Consider the following 17,953-nt stretch of genomic DNA (forward strand, 5'->3'; position numbering starts at 1 on the left):
GGCTCGCTCTTCGGCAGAATCCGGTGACTTTGCAAAGATTCGTACTCAGTAACCCAAACAAGCAAAGCCTTGTCCCTTCGGATCAATATTCCTACAGCCAAGACTAAAGTGAGGCTCCATCGGTAGTAGTAACTTGAGCACTAACAAACCCAGTAGCCCATCATAAGGCATCAGTGCCTCTCTGATTAGATATGGTAGACGCGACGATCAGTCTCGTGGCTGGGTCATGTTCAGTAGCTAGTTGCAATCTGCCGGAAAGTTGTGAAGATCACCACACCAAAAGCACATTTGATCTGTTTTTCTGGCATAAGATATGCTGGATGATATCACATATGATAGACTAGTGTCTTCATGTTATCTAGTTATGGGCCTATTAAAACTGGGACTGAGACAACTGTACCGTTCCTCAAGTATCGCCCCACTCCAAGATGATTGATTCTGAATGAGGTCCAAACGTTATTGGTTGGAAATTGGGCTTTTGATTCATATTGAAGCCTTGAACGCTATGGCTTTTACCCCGCTATGTGGGGCAGTAGAGCACGACATTGATTGTCGTTGCATGACTCGCTCGCGATTGAAGGAGAACCTATCAGGTTTGTTCAAGAGAGGGTCGTCTTAATGAGGTAACATCCATAGCTAATGGTGCATATTGGTTCGTGAAAAGCGAAGCCAGTCACATCACTTATTCGATTAGTTGTTTTCGAAATGGGCAATATCGATTTATTGTTCTATGTAACTCTAGATCCAAGATTGCACCACATGTCCGAGGGAGAAGGTGCCTAGGGGCTTTTAAAATTGAAAAATTCTAGTTCCCATCTGTCTGTAGCCTTGTCGCTTCTATTTTCGCTCCGGGTGTGGCTGTTATTGACAAATAACGAATGCCAAAGCAACTTGAGACTTCGAAGGACATCCCCTGCTCCTCAAGACATAGTTCCTACATGCCATTTGTAGATCCTATTGGCGAAGTTATGCCCCTTCTGCAGAGGCCCGAACACGACGGAATCATTGTCACAAGGAGTCAATCCCAGCCAATGTGGCAGTTAGCCCAGTTCATGAGTAATGATGATAGCCTCAAGGCACAAGTGGCACAGAAGGCGCCCAGACCATCGCGAAAGCTCACGTAACCAAAGGAGATGTTAGAAGTGTGAGTTTTAGACATTTTCATCATCTTCATTTGTGTATGAGGCTGAATAATACGACAGTATAACTGATAGGTCTGGTGGTGGAAGTTGTTCACGCTTTGCACCATACTCAAGCAGCAGACTGACCACATCCTGGTGTTCGTTCGCATCAGCACATGCGAGTGCTGTCATGCGATGCCAGTTTTTGCGCTCCAGATCAGGAGGACCCTTTTCAAGCAGTAATTTAACCACAACCTTATCTCCGTTCTTAGCGGCGTGTATCAGTGGTGTATTACTATCCTCATCCTCGCAGTTCATATCGGCACCTCTTTCGAGCAGCAGGCTGACTAGACCCTTATGTCCCTGTATAGCAGCCCATATCAGTGGTGTGTAGTCTTCCTCATCTTTACACTCGATATCAGCACCATTATCAAGTAGTAACCTAGCCACATGCTCATGTCCCTGAAAAGTAGCGATTAGCAGTGGTGTGCAATCAATGATGCGATCAATGAACTCTCCATGTCCAGGATTGGCACCATTTTCAAGTAACAGTCTGACAATGCCCTCATCTCATGTCCTCTGCTAGAAGCATATGCTAGTGGCGTGCAACCGCTATCATCTCCGTGCTAGATATTCGCACCCTTTTCGACTAGCAGCCTAAATATTCTCTCGTGGCCCTTCTTAGCAGCCCAAATTAATGGGGTATAACCCTTCGTATCTCCATACTCCGGATTAGCACCCTTTTCAAGTAACAGTCTGGCCACACCCTCATGTCCTTCCATCGCGGCATATGTTAGGGATGTACAATCACCACAATCCATACGATTGACGAAAGCACCTTTTTCAAGCAGTAGCTTAACAACACCTTCGTGTCCATTTTTGGCAGCGCATATTAGTGCTGTGGAGGCCGTATAGTCTTCATTCTCCAGGTTAGCACCCTTTTCGAGCAACAATCTAACCAAATCTTCATCTCCATTGGATGCAGCATATATCAGTGGTGTGCAGTCATTCTTATCTTTGCAGTCTATATTGGCGCCTCTTTGAAGCATTGTCTCTATAGTTGAGATATGTCCTTTTTTGGAGTACTATGACAGTGATGAGCCAGAACACTTAATATCATGACTGTATAGCGGGACCATTCGTTGAATAGCGTAGACACGGGAAGTTGTCAATAACATAGAGAGAACATCCTTCGCAGTCGGGAGGTTTTCAATGATTAGAAGCAGTACCTCATTTGGAAGGTCGAGGAGAGGCATTGGAAGGATAGAAGTAGTCTTGTGATTACAGTTGTTCAACAACTCTGATTAAATATATCCGCTTTACTGATTGGAATAATAAATGCAGTGAGGTCGTTGGGTAAAACGAAGCAGGAGAGAAAAGAGTTTGATCTCAACCTCAGCTGAATTCCATATTATCACATGACCAGTATACACACCATACCAGAAGTAGTAACACTGTGGCGCAGGCTACCCAGTAGTGGATCTTAATTATTCTTCATTCACGGAGTAGTATGGAGTACATTGTGTGTATAGCCAGGTACCGCAACCAAAACATGTTTAAATGGCTCTTATAGAGAGCGAAAAGGACACTCTGTGGGGCGATCTACAGTATTCCAACAAAAATATAATCTTTTTTATTTTTAGAACTCCATATTCACGGAGTCAGTAATGCCGTAGGTATTGATATCAGTATCGTACCTAATGCCGAATGACAGTCTCACAAAGCAAGCCGCTCAATATCCTCATTAGCATCCCCATGCGAAAAGAAATTGCTAATATTCGAACTCTTCCGCTTCAACCACCGCTTCCACCACCACTCCCCATGCTGATCCTGATGCACATCACACGGCAACAAAATAGCATGATCCAACGCATGCGGCAAACCACGATGCCTCCCCCGCACCTGCATAGCAATAATGATCAACTTCGACATCGGGTTAAACTGCGCACTGAGACTCGTCTCCGTCTTTGGATAGCCCAACGAGAGCCCCACCGTTCCATACGCGGAGACAATCTCGAACAGAAGTGGGAAAAGAGAGAACGCGAAGTCGCGGCCGTGGGTTTGTTGGATCCGCTTGCCCTCTGTGACGGAGATGAGGAAGAACCCGAGCATCACGTACCACAGGTCAAATCCGAGTTGGCGCTGGATGTGGGCGGCCAGGCCGTGGGGGTTGGGTTTGTCTTCGTCGTCGTAGATGCCGAGGCTTTTTTCTTCGTAGACGTTAGTTTTGCGGATGGCGATTGCGATTGGGAACGCCGAGATGTACATCATTACTACGAAGGAGACTTGGACTGCGGGGTGGAGTGTCCCGAGAGAGGTGATTGAGAAGCCGGCAGTTCGGGTGGAGGCGATTTGGAATAGCCCGTCTACGAGACGGAGACCGGGTGAGAAGGGATTGCTTTGTGGGTTCTGTGGGAACATCACTACTTAGTTGACATGTTTGCAGACGTACTATACAATGTCGAACTCACCTCTTGAAGTGTGTAGAAAACAAAAAGGTCCAGAGCGTTGAGCAGGAGGAGAACACCTGCTAGTCTCCACGTCTCTGATCCAGGAAAGAGCATCGTAAAGCATCGTCGGGGATGTTCGAGCAAATAATGTACCTCGTCGTCTAACGGAGACCCGTACGTTGTAAATTTGGATATCAACCAGATGATCAAGCGCAGCATGCACGGAAAGCCTGTGTTCCCGATAACCACCAAAAAGGTCATCACTAATAGTGGAAATGCGGCGTTTCGGAACGAAGCCATGGAGTCGGGGCTCAAAGTATACCCTAGATCATGAAAAGCTGAACCAGCAGTAAATACTGCCCACCACGGTCGGTTCAAACCCATGTCTTTGACCATCCCTCCATACTTGGAGTCCATCATAATCCACGGAATAAACAGGATAATGCCGAGTAGATGGAAAGCCAGAAAGTACCCGACCAAGATGACCATCAATGTTTTCAACGCCCTGTATTCGATCCCTCCTAGCTCTTCCTTCTGATCCTCATCCCAGTCGGAATAACTCGCAATCGAATGCTGCCACATCAACGACGGCAAAACAGGCGTGTTTGGGCTGTCTGTCCGTGGGAAAGCTTCATTGACTGCCTCAGAAAACGAGCGACGACGAGAAAAAGAGGATCGTCGCTTCTGTCTTGCTTCATAGTCCCTGTCAGATTCATAAAATGTGATACGTGGACTAGAAGGGCCTATGGCAGCTGGCTTGAAAGTTTGGTAACCGACGGGAGACTGATCCCCGACTTGTGTCTTGGGAGATGCTCCAGGGGAGATCTCGTCGTCCGTACTTCCGAGTAGGGGTTGCTCTTCGTCGTCCCTATCTGAAGAGTCAAATGCAGTAGTAGTCGTATCTGTCGTATCCGTAATAGTTCTGTTCAAGCCTATCGGCCTTCGGGCTTCATAGTCGAGTGCCTGGTTCATTCGCTGTCGCTGACTGTGACATACTGCTTTGGCCTCACGGATGGCACTTTTGAAGCGTTTCCGAAACCAGTAAATCCTGATCAAAACAAGTAATGTATGAAGGAACACTACGTTGGTCACCATAGGGACCAGCCATAGCGTTATCTGTTGCGATATATGCAGATCTTTCAGGTCGATGGGATTGAGCCCAGTTTGGGTAGCGGCACCGGAGGCGAGAAGCAAGGCATCGACAAAACTTAGACCCCCTGGAATGTAAAGAATGATTGAAGCCACCAGAGCCCAGATGATGATATAAAAATAATGATGGTGAAGTCGTAGGGGAGAGGAATCAGCCTGTGGCTCAGGGTAGGGGGGCATGGAGGGAAGAGGGTCTAGTCGCGAAATACCCTCCAGAAGGTCTGCGGCACGGGTGTAAGGACGAGAAGGAAAAATTCACGATCGTGGCAGTGAGCAGGAGTAACATGTCTAAAATAAATACTGTGGGATCATCGTGAAGTGAGGAGGTCAAAGTTGAGTGGCTGCGGATACCCTGAGAAATGCCTCATTCTCATGGCTCTAATGGTTTTGCCGGCACTACGCCCTAGTTTTGTAAGCGTTACAAAAAGCATGTAACTGTAGCTCCTGTGGGGCTTTTATAGGCCGGAAGTACTCAGTACCAAAGATTTCACTCGAGAAAATCCTGACGCAATTGTGCGACAGGATCAAGGAGGCAACAGCTGAAGGAAGGGAGGCGAATTTTTAGGGCCAGACCCATTGATTGCTCCGTTTAATCACTCATGCTTCCGCCATTGACATCAACGAATTCTCCCCGGACCCAAGGATCGTCAACCTAATTCCGTATAAGCATAAGCGAGGAGATAAATCAAGAAGGAAAATTAAACAAAAACATAGACGGAGTAGACGTCACGCAACTGCTCCCTCGTATCAATGTGGTAGTCCAACCACGTGACACATTTATATATGAACAATCCTCAGAAGGTTCTCGGTATGATCTCCTAAACGTCACCTTTGCTCTCCTATAAGCAAACACTATGCAAACCTTGTCGCTTTGCGTAATGTTAGCTGTGATGTGAGATCCAAATGTAAAGGTTGTCCCGAAAAGTCACTTTATTGTTCGACCGTATACGAAACAACTCTCCTGTTTTTAAGATTCTGAGATATGTCGTGCTGCACCCACAGAATATGTCTGGCCTGCTAATATTGACGAAATAACAGTCTGAAACATCTCATACCTCGAGTACAGACCTTTTCTAGAGTTAGAACGGCGGATGTACACCCAAGGTGTCCCTGACGGTTCCCTAGTTGGAGTGCTACAGAGTCCTGTTACATGCCACCCTTCTGTTCCATTATACGCAAATCCAGGAGATATTATACCTTCTTAGCAGTATTCATATAGCTGGTTTATATGGAAGGCGAGTGCGCGTTTGGATTAATAGGGAGATTGATATGTGAGCTCGGTCACTAAAGAAATACAGCGATAAAATAGTCGATATTGCTACGAAAGAAAACAGTAATCAAGGCAATTGCGCATGTAAGACAGAAGTGGCTTATTAACCTCAGATTCTGCAAGGTGGATACTTGGTGGTAAAAGTGTCGAGTATACGGGTTCTCCTTCCACCATTCACTGCCCACATGGCTCCTTACCTGTAATTCACTATGCGTGCCCTCCCCAAACAGCTGTCTCAACTCCTCCAAGCCTTCCAGTCTACTGTCCTTATTCACACAGCAAAATACCCTTTCCATCAGGGATCTCTCCAATCACCATGGCGGAGTCACTGGCTAGTATCATCAAGCTATCTGTACGCGAACCATATCAACAAAGCCCCGTTATCGAAACTGACACAAACTAGCTACCCCTGGCAAATGAAGACCTCGGACGCCTCATTAGACGTATCGAGAAGCACGGTCCATTCGAAAATACTCTGACCGTTACTTTCGCGCAGGAACACGTACAGTCCATATTACTTGAAAAGCCTAATCTGCAGACCATAACGGTACAAAAGGTGTCACAGGGACAAACCAGCGATGACACACTCACGAAGACCACCCAAAAGGCCAGACGCGTGAAGGTACGTCGCGTCTTATCGTGTCGAAGATGATTCTTTAATACACGAGGATTGACAGATGGCCTTCCTTTTAGAGACCGTCAACCTTGAAGCTGGAGGCGCCATCACAGAAAAACAAGACGGAAATCAGTATCCAATCAGAGGAATCATCCACAACTCAACAAGCCTTAGGCATGATAAACATCGCGAACCTTAGCGAACAAGAGACAGCCGACCTGATCACAATCATGTGTCCAGCCGACTTGGCGGGCGTGAAATGCAATCAGGCAGATTGCAAGTTTCTTAGACGATGTGAGGTCAGTCTCACATTTCTCGTCCCTTACCTGTTACTGACATGGTACTCATAACATATTTTCCGCAAGATAATAGTCTATGCAAGAACATGAATCCATCATCTGTGCCATGGAAAGATGCACCTATATCCACGGTTTAAAAGTTTCGTGCCTGAAGATCCTCGAGAAGAGAGGTTGTGTCATGTTTTTCCTGTCCCAGTTGAATCCGAGTCACTGCAAGTTCGGCCATGACCATCGAGCGGCGAGGTTGTTCAACTACAAGGAGGGTTCCGCGTGTCATGGGGTGTTGGATTTGGAGACTAATAAGCAACGTCGGCTTAATGGTCAAGGACCAACTGATTTTGGGCTCGTACCTCGGGCTGGCACGGTTTGATTCATAAGGAAACGAAATCAGCGCAAATATATGGTGGAATAGTGTAGTTGATGGCACTTGGTATGCGGAAGTGATGTCTGGGTCTCTTCTATTGGCTTTTGACGGAATGCATGACTGGTGACTCTATTGATACCAATTGATTGACAAGGTGTTGGTGATGTATTAGCGTGTGGGCGAGCTTAAGTGTCTTTTGATGGCAAGACCTTCGTATTTATCCAAATCTACATATCTAAGCCAAATCTCGATTACTGCGATTTCTGTTCTCGTCTTCGAAGTCAACACACATACACACATCGTACTATACTATGACCGATGCAGTTGCTGGCTCGCTTTCGTCCCACCATTAACCTACCTACATCGTTGATATAGCTACCTAGTATTAAGTCGAGTTGAAATGTAGACAGCGGAAAATCAACGCTTTGTGATTGTACTAGCTATCAGTAGAAACACCCCTTTAACATCCACTTAGTCCAGCCAAGATTCCCGTTAGAGTAGTACATCAAAAGGTCCATTGCATGGCTAATACACCGCCAATTTTCCAAACCAAAACATGCCGATAACAGCAAGGGAAAGCGTCACAGGACGTCCAAAGATTACCAGTTCTCTCGCACAACTTTTTCGCCCTTCTTTTCCTTCTGAGGCCAACTATTTCCTCCGTCGTCACAAGGCCCCCAACCCACCTTTGAAGGACCAAGAATCTTATCGTCGGTCGGATCGTCAAGTGGGACATCTGAATCACCGCCTAGTCACATCTGGAGTATTGCCCTGAATATCAATGCGCATGACCACGTCCTTCTGCAGCAAATCCTTCCAGTGCTCAACCAGCTCGTACTTGCACATTGTCTTGCTGCCAAACTATAGGTGATTGGACAGTTTCCCAGACGCAATATCTTCGTTGCCGACAGAGAGAAGACAGCCCTTTGCTCTGGTAAGTCCCAGATTAACCCGACGGCTTTTCCTGAAGAAAGCCAAGGTCGGAGCGCCTCTCCGAGTTGGTGACTGTCCAGTCTACCAGTACGACGCCCGCTTCGTGGCCTTGGGCCGCATCGATCGTGAGGACCTTTGGGAGACGTTCAAAGGCCACGCCAGTTCTTTGAGAAAGCCTTTGGAGGGCCTCGATGTACAGGCTCTTTTGGCCCAGATATGGCACGAGCAATGTAAAGGTATAACCATCGACGGGAAGGATGCGTTCTATGAGTGTCATCACTGTGGTAACGTTTGCCACATTGTAACGCGACATGGTCCTTTCATCCCTGGCCATTGTCCCATTGATTGAGATCCCGAGGAGGTGACAGTTGACCCTGTTCATGTCTTGCTCGGGATAGTGCATCAAGATCCATTCCTTGAGGCCGTTGAGGAAGGTAGGAGGAATGGCGATGCCATGAGTCGAGGTCGCGTTCCTCCTTTTCCCCTCGTATGTGTACCTATTGGGGAATTCCCAGAGCTCAGGCCTCATGCGCTGTTGTATATTCATCGACACCTTGGTCTCTGTGGACCGAAGAATTCTGTCGAACAATGATCGACTGATCTGGGAGGCAAAATCGTTGAAAGGTTCATCCTCCGAATTCATGACGACAGGACCCAGCTGAAACCTGTCTCCAAACCGAATAATGCCCTTGATATCATGAGCCCTGCTCAGGGCAGCGACAGGAATCCACGCCTCGGTCTCGAGACATTGGCCACCTTCGTCTGCAATCACAACAATACCGCGTGATGGGGTTACATCGTTCTGTGTCCTGAGTCCATACTTTCGAACGATGTCCGTGTCAACGACCTGACTGGTGCAAAGCAAAATTTTTGCTATATTGACACGCGTTCCGACAATACCTGTATAGCGCGCCGGAATAGATTTCTATCTTTCTTGAGAAGATAAATTTTCAGTAAGGGATTAAAAGTATTATGTATTTAAAGGAAATCCTGTTGTCTGGGGAATATTTCTGTTAGTCAATTGAAAAATCATTCATCGGTACCGTGACCTCATCTAAGTGAAGGTATGGATTCAAAGAGGTGGCTAATTTCCTCTAGTATCCTGAGGTCGTGGTTCTATCTAGTAAAGTGCAGGGTGAAATCCTGCTGTGGAATTTTCTCACAATTGGGATTCAATCTATATGAGAATACGCCACATCCCTAAACAAATTCAATTTGCCTCCTACATCTTTTGTTGATTACACCTTGTTGAAAAACGCGTTTGCATGTGTTTGAAATTTTGATGTATACTAGTATCTTGGAGGCTGTGCTCTGTTGACCTCTTTGTGCCGCAGCACCATTTTTCCTCATGTCTCCTCCATAGCCATAGTAGACTTTGGGATGCCCATCGTTATCAGTTTATCTGATATGCAAATCGACATCATTGCTGAGTCACATGGACTTCTACTGACTGTAATACCGTACAGAGATGGCGGACCATAGCTGCTAAGCTGCAAGTCAGTCAAGATGAAAGTTCTACATATGATAACGGGTGAGGTACTAAGTAATATTTCACCATGTGCCGTATATCCGTTTATTTTGACCAACCAGCAGCTATAGTCCATCGTAGTGGCCCCTTAGAGGTGATACTAGCGCGAGCACTACAAGTTAAAGGACTCCCAGAATTTACAGATACAGCCTTGTTGTGTGATTGGCCAACCATGACAAAGGAACTTCATCGCTACAGAGAAGTGGCATTCTCTAGTGAACATTAAAACTCAAGTCTTGTCAGCACAGAAGGGATTTTCTCGCCCGGTGCGAAAGTTCGCTTGTGGGAATGAAAATATTCTGCATTTGAAACTCTTTCAACCAGATTAGGATACTAAGATATACTTTAACTGTACTCTTCAATAGAGTCAACCCTATTCAATCAAGCATTACAACAGTCTAAGAACTCACAAGCCGAGAGTATTCCCATGATACAGTGACAAACACTCCTATACTTCGAAGATTCAGTGGATATATCATACCAGATTTCACAATTCAATTGCCCGCGATCAAACCAACATATCAATTGGCCCATCAGCTCTTATTCACAACTGCCAAGTGTCGGTTTATTCTCTGCGTTTTTGAGATCATAACCAATCTCGAATAGGTCTTGCCAATCCGCCAAGACATATATGCTTGCTTGATAACACCGATTTTCGGTACAATAACGAAGACTGGGATGCACTCAGCCTGACGGTCTACCATTTTAACGCAGGACACATTGGCAATTCTGCCCTGGACAACCAATCAGAATGTTGTGTTTCTTTGTTTATTCAATTCAAGTAGACCAACAGGTAAGGTTGTGTTTGTTCTTAAGCTTGCTCCGGAAGGCGGTAATTGACGTGACCAGAGCATCTCCATTACTCCTTCCTCCATTACTCCTTCCTCCATTAATCCTTCCTCCATTACTCCTCCACTACTCCTCTAATACTCCTCCATTACTCCTTTATTATCATCCCACTATATGTAACGGCGGGAAGCTATATAGGTCTGACCAGGGCATTCTGAATCGTTGATTCAGAATTATTTGACCTTTTGGCCTTGTGGAATATCGGCCCTTGGCGATATTTCTTACAGCTCTCGTGCATACAGCTTTGTCTCTTCACTCTCGCTTTGCTGGGAAAACGACCAGACAAATGCCAAAGAAGATTGTGAGAGGCTTCGTGACATTATCCACCTGTTCGGATTTCCGACACCCGAACAATACGTTATTCCCCTACAGGATCGCACGCCGGGCTGGGATATACACAGTAAAGTAACTACGATGATCAAACAAGGACTAGATGCACCAGGACGAGATCCTTTCCTGCTCCACTACGCAGGACACGGAGTCGAAAGGGATGGAAAACCTATCTTTACGTCAAAGAACGGCAGAAACCTTTCTGCTATGTTCCTTCTAGCTTTAGTGGAGGGCGATTCTGACGTTCTCTTACCTGATTCCGAGATCGACATTGTGTTTATCTTCGATTCTTGCTTCAGTCATGTTGCGACAAGAAATATGGTCAATACCGAACGCATCGTCGAAGTTCTAGCAGCAACGAGCCCCAACAGTCCTTTTGCCAACGCTGCCCAGGGGCGTGCTTCCTTTACGGGGAAGCTGTGGAATGAAATTATGTACAGAAAGGTACAGGGCCACAAAAGCGTTGAGCTAGCCGTACTTATGGTTACCCTCATCACAAAGTCGCCACAGGTGATACTAAGCTACGAGCTCCTTGTCGGGGTACATTCCCTCTGGTTAGAGCTACCAGGAGGATCCGTGTCAACTGCTGTCCCTCCCCTTGTCGTCGAACCGCAGTACTTTGCGGTCTTCTCTATGTTGCCCAATCTCTATCCGCATCTGCACTTGCCACACTAGCTGAATGGATTCGTTCTTTGCCACGCAATGTCGGACTGGCCCTCGATAATGTATACAAAAAATCCTCTATGCTATTTATTTTTCGGGCGTCCCGATACATCTTCCTCAAGTTAAACGGGGTAGATAACGTTACTCTTCTCGGTTACTCATGGGTCCCGAATCTTGTATCCCAGATCCCACGCATTGAACCACTGGACGCTGCAAGTAAGCAGAAAGAGAACCTCGCCTCGTTGGTACTAGAGAATATGTACGTGAATTACTAAGGGAAATACAACTTTGTTTGACATTATTATGACGCCATCGACATACATAGTGGGTTCAATTTGGAGACTTCTCGGATTTCCCTACTTGGAAAGCCCCTTCACATCTGACTCTTCTAGTTCCTTGACTGGGACTGGCTCCAGGTGTGGTTTGTAGTAGCAAGTGACATACGGATGGGCCTTGTAACTGAAGGTAATGAAGTGGTGGATTCCTGTGGGGTTCTTTGCATCCAGGCTGGACAACAATCATGTTAGTAACCCAATTCAATCTATGATATTTAGCGTGGACTGAAGAAACCTACAACAACGTCTCAAAGATGTCTCGGTAATCCCGTACATCCATAGATTCATGGCGATCAAAGAACTCCTGAAGCCCCTGGACAATGCTATCCTGGTCTTTATTGTTGATCGCCACTGGAATATATACTTTCGGCTCCGGGACAGGGTTATTAGGCCTCAACTCATAGTTAACCAGCCAGCCCTGGTATAGGTCGTCGGTCGCAGGCAAGTCTTCGGATTCGGGAAAGTCCGAAGGCAGATTGAGCACGGCATACCAAAGCTTGCGTAGCTCCTTCACACCGGTCTGAATATTGGGGTTACTGAGGCGGCCACCGAGAGTGAACGCATCCTCGACCTTCATGTATGCTGTCTGCGGCCCATGCAGATAGACCTTCAGTCGTGCGTCTTTTATGCTCGTGGCGTCGAAACTGAGGAAACAGCCCCTTGTTTGAAACTCCTTCGCTCGATCCGACTGGCAGTAATCCTCTATGACCTGGAGGGCGGGGAGGTATGCACCAAAGAGTTCAGTATTATTGCGAATAGAGTCAAACAGCAGTTTGTCATGAGGGATCCCTGTCTCGATGCTTTTCCAAAGTGCGTTGAAGACGGGCTTCACCCGAACGCCAGTGGTTAACAAATCGCACCCATTGACGCTCTGCATGGCCATACGGCGAAAGTTAGGGGGCTCTCGTGCGAGGACCACGTCAGTCGCCGGTTCAGGGATAAACATCGTTTGGACAAAGTGGTTGAACCAGTCCCAGGTGAAATCGGGGAGTGTGCCAGCCAGGGACTTGGTCAATTCCAGGGCGACGTTTTGACAGAAAGGGTCCTTCGGGGTGCCGCTCCATTGGCTGATTGGAACGTGATCCATACGAACTGTCTTCTTCGGCCCGTCGAAGTTGATGCTGACTTCGGCGGGTGTTCCGTCTGGTGAGTAGGCGGTCTTCCAGGCAAAGCCATTTTCGACGGTCGGGTATGGGCCGAGGTAAGGAAGGAGGTGATGGTAGATGAATGACAGGTGCTGATATTGAAGGGACACTGGGTAGTTGCAGAGCGCTAGAAGCTTCTCGAGGAGAGGCCCAAAAGTAGCCCACCACAGCCTTTCATGGTGGTTCTTGAACCCCATGCCTCGAGCAAGGGCTTGGTGGGGTGAGCATGTATCCGACTTGGGAGTGGACATGTTGCTTGCTCTTCTTACGTGCAGTTAGAGCTGCAGGGGGGAATTTGAGATTTGGAGTTGTGGAATGAAATGGAGAGGATGCTGATGAGGACCTCGATAGTTTTTGAAGAGACGTTTATATGGTCCAGGAATAAAGGCAGGCCTCGGAATCCCCGGCAAATGTTCATCAGGTCACTGGATGGCACACTCCCAGCAGGGTTGATTGGCAAGTCCAGTGCGCTGTGAGGGGTTATCCAGTCACCGATGGAATACAAGGAATCAGAGTGACAAGATAAAATAGTCAATAACGGGGTCCGTGGCATCACAAGTGACTGCAGTCGTGTGATGCCTTGCAGAAGAATACTGCGACTCTACGTATTGGGTCGTAGCACTACATATCACTGCAATCCATACAAGAAGATGCCCTTACACTGTGCCGCAACTGTGTCACAGATGACCAGTGATGCCACCCTTTGGTCACTCGTCACCCAACAGCTTCAACGGAAGTGGTGTTACCTACACTGTAAAGTCTCGGTTCCAAGAGGTCTCCAGAAAGCAGAAGACACTGTGTAATGTTGTAAATCATACGGATAGGTCTATTTATGGCAAGATGAGGAAGGTTGCTTTCATTGACAACTGAGATTATATCCAGTGTAGTTACGTATTTACCACTATGTCCTACCAGGAAGTAATGGTCTCGCCCTCGATCAAGAATGCTACGTATCTTGGTTATTGAGCATTTTATCTGAGGTAAATGTAGTAGTAATGTGGATAAGACAACAGACATATGGTGGATGTTATAACATTGTTTGGTGAGTCCAGCTGGCAACTAAATAGTCAATCCCTTTGGTAAAGGAATGCACTAAATTCCATTTGCTAAACTTGTAAACACCCGTAGACTAACTAGTTAGGCTGAGATGTATTGATAGATCGCCGTTTCAACTGCACCATTCCTTTCATGTCCGGGAACAAAATCTTCTTGAAGGTCCAATTAGGCGGGCGTTCACCATCGTCTTTCGGTCTGATGTCGTAGTTCACGAGAATATGCGCTAGTAGGAGACGGATCTCGTCTGCTGCCATGAATCGACCGGGACTGACGAGTAAAACCTAGATTAGCACCATTTCCATTATTTCAGGGGTGCACTATTCTCTCACCATATATGCCTCCCATCTCCGAATTGAAGGTACTTGGGATTGGCGGCGATAAATTTGTATTCAAGTGGTCGTCCTGTAACTCTACCCAGCCGATAGAATCGATAGCCGTCAAACTGTTGTGCATCCGGATAGTGTTTCTCGTCGAAAAGAACGGGAGAATTTGGTGTGAAGACGAACGTTCCTTCGGTAATGTGCAGACCATTGCTGAAAGTGAAGTCTTTTGTAGCGCGTCGTGCCAGAGAACCTAAGAGGAAGCTCAGAGCTTGGTCGCTACGTACTACATGGGGTGATTTACTAACCAGCATCAAGGGGATTAAACCGCTGACATTCCTTGACGAAGCTGTCCAGCTTCTCCATGGATTCGAGTCCTTCTTTGGTCCATTGCTGATCGTCTCTATTTAAGATGGTCTCCACTTCCTCGCGCAGCGGGTGTATATATTCAGGCCGGATAGCCAGATCCATCAGGCAGTGGACCAAGACCTAAGTTTTAGGGTGAGCTGGTCGACTAGATCATCTTTGTTTCTTGTGTAGGCCTCACCTGTGTTGTAGTGTGGATCGCACCAAACACGGCTGATACCACAGACCGAGCAATGTCTTGGTCGGTGTATGTTCCAGGGTAGGTACGACTCCAGAACGTAATCCAATCCGTAATATCCTAAGACATACCGTCAGCCTTAGCATCTCATGGACTACACAGACCTGTACCTGTGGCTCGCTCCGGGGATTTGCTTCCCTCTTTCTCAGTTCATCCATCACAATCCTGTCAAGACGAGCTGATATTTTCGGTGCGCTGCAAAACTTAGCAGCGAAGCTATGGATGCATTAGCGTGTAAGGGAGAATTCGAAAGCTGGGGCTCTTCCTACGGTTTCAAAATTTGCGGAAACATAGCAATAAAGAACCCACTGGTTGGAACTGCATTACCATACTCGGCGAATAGATCGATGAGTTCTGTATCTCGAGATAAAGGGTACCCTACCAGTGACTTCGCGGTTAGATGGGCCACAATCCTGGTTCCAGTGGCGAAACAGCAAAGATCGTTCCAATCTTCATTCTCAAACTTGGTCTCCGCATCAAAGGCGTGCTGTAGCTCCTTCACGAACTCCTCAAAGTACGGATCGGTTTTGGTTGCAGCCCGAGTGCGCTGCCAGGTAAGAGCCTTTGCTACAATAGGGACAGGTACTTTATGCACACCCTCTGCCACACCCGGAACGGTATACTTCGCTTCGAACAACTGCATCATTGACGTTAGCTGCTAGCATTCCAAGGCTTGAGTGTGTTGAGTCAAAGCTTGCCTCAGCTGTGACTGCATTTGCCGAAAAGCGTTCGTCGGTGAAATTACGATACTCGCGCACCATCTCGTCATTGCAGATGAACACTTCCCATCTAGTTGGCGTTGATACCTGAAAGGCGAAGTCACCGTACTGTATAGAATGTGTCACATATTGGCTACAAATCCTAGAAAAGACTACACACCTTCTGATAGCCTTCATTGACTAATGATCGTGCCCGCGCTGTCCACCGGAATGCCGCGATCCAAGACCCGATAATCCCATGCCCTCCAACTACCGGGACGTTGACCTTTCTATTTTAGCGGAGCTGTATTTGTTGAGTTTAAGGCGAAGCCACGTACCCATGATTTATAATATCTGTACCATCTGGTCGCGAGCTGCTGGATAAGGATAGCACCCACCAAATAGACCCAAGTAGGAGCGGCGAATAGATAAGTTGGCTGGTACTCTACCAGACCCGTAAAGCGGTCCAATGTTCTCTCCAATAGTCGATACATTGACGATACAATGGTCAGTCTCTGGGGAAATTCGATGAAGTAGGAAAGTCCCAACCAAACGCGACTCAGTACGCCTGACCGCTCATGTGATAACTAAGATAGCTTGAAGGAGCCAAGGACTCAAGTACCGTACGTAGATGGACGTGTGGTTGATTGAGATTGCCATGAAATCAATGTTGACGGCTATATCAGCCTTGGATTGCCAACCGGCCTAATCAAGAGTATTTAGCGACATAAATAGCAGCTGATAGTGCTAATCGTATAAATCCCTGCGTATAGTACCGAGGAGGGGTTAGGAAGGATTGGCTTGCAGTATTGCCTTGAGATGGGCCCTCTATGACCAAGAATAAATAGGATAACACAATAGCGAAGCAAGGTATATCCCTCATGCCATCGAGGCCAAACCAGCAGAGAAAGAGTAAAACTTGGTTTGGGAGTTATTCCCGGGGTTTACGTGGCTCACATGGAGACATGAGGGGGTTTAATCTCATATTTCTTTTTCTCTGTCCCTAGAACATCTTCCATGGCTTTGCTACTTTTCATGGTTTGTTGGGAATGCTATACCAAGCCTCTGCGGTGCGAAGCAGTCCATGCCCTAATCCAATGCTGTATCCCCAGATCTATGACCTACTCTGTCTCACGGGATGGTAATACAAAGATGTTTCAAAGCAGTCCACATGATTGTTTTAAACTATAGGAATATGCTCAATACGAATCCGAAAGCTAGCTAGTTACACAGTGTCTCGATCAGTGGCGTATGCCCAGAAGTAATCATCCAACACCCACGGTCTAGACTGTCTTCCGATCGGAATCGTGCCCAATTCTCCGCTCATACCGCTTGACATAATAAAAGCAAACCCCATAGGAACCGTCGACAACGAGCCAGGCAAAAAGGCACCACAATATCAGGGGTTTTCCCAGCCACGAAAATGCCTGTGGCCAGTATTTATAACGCAACCAGGCCGAAATCACCACGGAGAAAGATCCTAGGAATCGGGAAAGCCTAATTAAGATTAGCACGCGATGGGATTCACTATTTACAAGTCAGCCAGGGCAATACTCACCAGAGCGTGTACGAGGCTCCTCGGGTGCTTCCGCGACTGATCAGCTGGCAGAGTCCTCCAACACTGAGCAACAGCTGACAGAATGCAGCTCCCCAGTTATAGGCCAATGCAGGGCCAATCTCCGCGGCTAGGGCAAGGTGGCCTGTGAGAAAGCCGAGTATACCCAGCATAAAAATCAGGGGCAGATTGTGCATCACCAAAGGCGCATGAGTCCATTCCTTGGGCCCAAATTTAATTGCTGTGTATATGACGCCCAGGTTGATGGTAAGACCGCTTAGAAAGACCCCTTGCTCATACAATGTCTTGGATGGGTAGATAAGGCCATACACGATTTCCCATGCAATATTGCAACAGAGTGGCATGATAGCCATTCCATATGTACGGCCCTTGAGCGATCCGTAGACCATGCCGACATAGTTGATAACCCAACCGATCCCCATCCCTATGACGAAAACATCTGCGATCCATTCCACTTCACGATACGCAGCTGGGGCCTGTGATGAGCCAAATCCGTCCATTGTGGATGTGGGATTCAAAGTATGGTCGCGTGGGTGTTGTTTGTCCTAGACTCTACTCTTATAAAAATGTAATAAAGAATCAGAGAGAGTTTATTCAGACAGTCCAATGGCACAGGAACCAGTTTAATACTTCTAACGATACCACTA

The 17,953-nt window shown here is 47.0% G+C and overlaps 7 protein-coding genes across 7 annotated transcripts; 2 read left to right on the top strand and 5 right to left on the bottom strand.

Moving 5' to 3' along the window:
* Nucleotides 1–1,151: 1,151 nt before the first annotated feature.
* F9C07_5872 (putative ankyrin repeat-containing protein) lies at nt 1,152–4,900 on the bottom strand (the record flags this gene model as incomplete). The annotated part of the gene is made up of 3 exons (XM_071511408.1): nt 1,152–1,634; nt 2,961–3,519; nt 3,579–4,900. 3 exons carry the CDS (start codon nt 4,898–4,900, stop codon nt 1,152–1,154), a joined length of 2,364 nt encoding a protein of 787 aa, XP_071367031.1.
* A 505-nt stretch (nt 4,901–5,405) lies between these two features.
* F9C07_2145953 (uncharacterized protein) lies at nt 5,406–7,962 on the top strand. Its single transcript, XM_041294786.2, has 4 exons — nt 5,406–6,342; nt 6,394–6,612; nt 6,684–6,905; nt 6,979–7,962. The coding sequence occupies exons 1-4, from the start codon at nt 6,307–6,309 to the stop codon at nt 7,273–7,275; spliced, it is 774 nt and encodes a 257-aa protein (XP_041150419.1). The 5' UTR covers nt 5,406–6,306; the 3' UTR covers nt 7,276–7,962.
* Nucleotides 7,955–9,904, bottom strand: F9C07_2281025 (putative nonsense-mediated mRNA decay protein; the record flags this gene model as incomplete). The annotated part of the gene is made up of 2 exons (XM_071510476.1): nt 7,955–9,127; nt 9,872–9,904. 2 exons carry the CDS (start codon nt 9,902–9,904, stop codon nt 8,216–8,218), a joined length of 945 nt encoding a protein of 314 aa, XP_071367032.1. The 3' UTR covers nt 7,955–8,215.
* Nucleotides 9,905–10,712: 808 nt separating this feature from the next.
* On the bottom strand, nt 10,713–13,984 carry atmD (putative aromatic prenyltransferase AtmD). Its single transcript, XM_041294777.2, has 3 exons — nt 12,147–13,984; nt 11,894–12,079; nt 10,713–11,820 (listed from the first exon to the last, which is right to left on the bottom strand). The coding sequence occupies exons 1-2, from the start codon at nt 13,301–13,303 to the stop codon at nt 11,929–11,931; spliced, it is 1,308 nt and encodes a 435-aa protein (XP_041150422.2). The 5' UTR covers nt 13,304–13,984; the 3' UTR covers nt 10,713–11,820; nt 11,894–11,928.
* Nucleotides 10,994–11,584, top strand: F9C07_5875 (uncharacterized protein; the record flags this gene model as incomplete). Its single annotated transcript, XM_041287230.1, has 1 exon — nt 10,994–11,584. The coding sequence occupies one exon, from the start codon at nt 10,994–10,996 to the stop codon at nt 11,582–11,584; it is 591 nt and encodes a 196-aa protein (XP_041150421.1).
* On the bottom strand, nt 13,977–16,862 carry atmQ (putative cytochrome P450 monooxygenase AtmQ). The gene is made up of 9 exons (XM_071510477.1): nt 16,069–16,862; nt 15,912–16,016; nt 15,731–15,859; nt 15,302–15,669; nt 15,143–15,248; nt 14,976–15,092; nt 14,737–14,917; nt 14,438–14,681; nt 13,977–14,375 (listed from the first exon to the last, which is right to left on the bottom strand). The coding sequence occupies exons 1-9, from the start codon at nt 16,222–16,224 to the stop codon at nt 14,186–14,188; spliced, it is 1,596 nt and encodes a 531-aa protein (XP_071367033.1). The 5' UTR covers nt 16,225–16,862; the 3' UTR covers nt 13,977–14,185.
* A 151-nt stretch (nt 16,863–17,013) lies between these two features.
* Nucleotides 17,014–17,806, bottom strand: atmB (uncharacterized protein; the record flags this gene model as incomplete). The annotated part of the gene is made up of 2 exons (XM_041294780.1): nt 17,014–17,227; nt 17,289–17,806. The coding sequence occupies 2 exons, from the start codon at nt 17,804–17,806 to the stop codon at nt 17,014–17,016; spliced, it is 732 nt and encodes a 243-aa protein (XP_041150424.1).
* Nucleotides 17,807–17,953: the final 147 nt, after the last annotated feature.

This window comes from Aspergillus flavus, chromosome 7 (genome assembly GCF_009017415.1).
Source record: "Aspergillus flavus chromosome 7, complete sequence".
Lineage (NCBI taxonomy): Eukaryota > Fungi > Ascomycota > Eurotiomycetes > Eurotiales > Aspergillaceae > Aspergillus > Aspergillus flavus.

What these genes read in the sequence shown, in the direction of transcription:
- atmQ (XM_071510477.1), bottom strand. Translation starts at nt 16,224, where the DNA reads ATGTATCGACTATTGGAGAGAACATTGGACCGCTTTACGGGTCTGGTA. An exon ending in ACAGATATTATAAATCATGG is followed by an intron (nt 16,017 to 16,068) that starts GTACGTGGCTTC and finishes TAAAATAGAAAG; the next exon opens with GTCAACGTCCCGGTAGTTGG. An exon ending in GTTTAATCCCCTTGATGCTG is followed by an intron (nt 14,682 to 14,736) that starts GTTAGTAAATCA and finishes GCTTCCTCTTAG; the next exon opens with GTTCTCTGGCACGACGCGCT.
- F9C07_2145953 (XM_041294786.2), top strand. Translation starts at nt 6,307, where the DNA reads ATGGCGGAGTCACTGGCTAGTATCATCAAGCTATCT. An exon ending in CTAGTATCATCAAGCTATCT is followed by an intron (nt 6,343 to 6,393) that starts GTACGCGAACCA and finishes GACACAAACTAG; the next exon opens with CTACCCCTGGCAAATGAAGA. An exon ending in AAAAGGCCAGACGCGTGAAG is followed by an intron (nt 6,613 to 6,683) that starts GTACGTCGCGTC and finishes CCTTCCTTTTAG; the next exon opens with AGACCGTCAACCTTGAAGCT.
- atmD (XM_041294777.2), bottom strand. Translation starts at nt 13,303, where the DNA reads ATGTCCACTCCCAAGTCGGATACATGCTCACCCCACCAAGCCCTTGCT. An exon ending in GACATCTTTGAGACGTTGTT is followed by an intron (nt 12,080 to 12,146) that starts GTAGGTTTCTTC and finishes ATTGTTGTCCAG; the next exon opens with CCTGGATGCAAAGAACCCCA.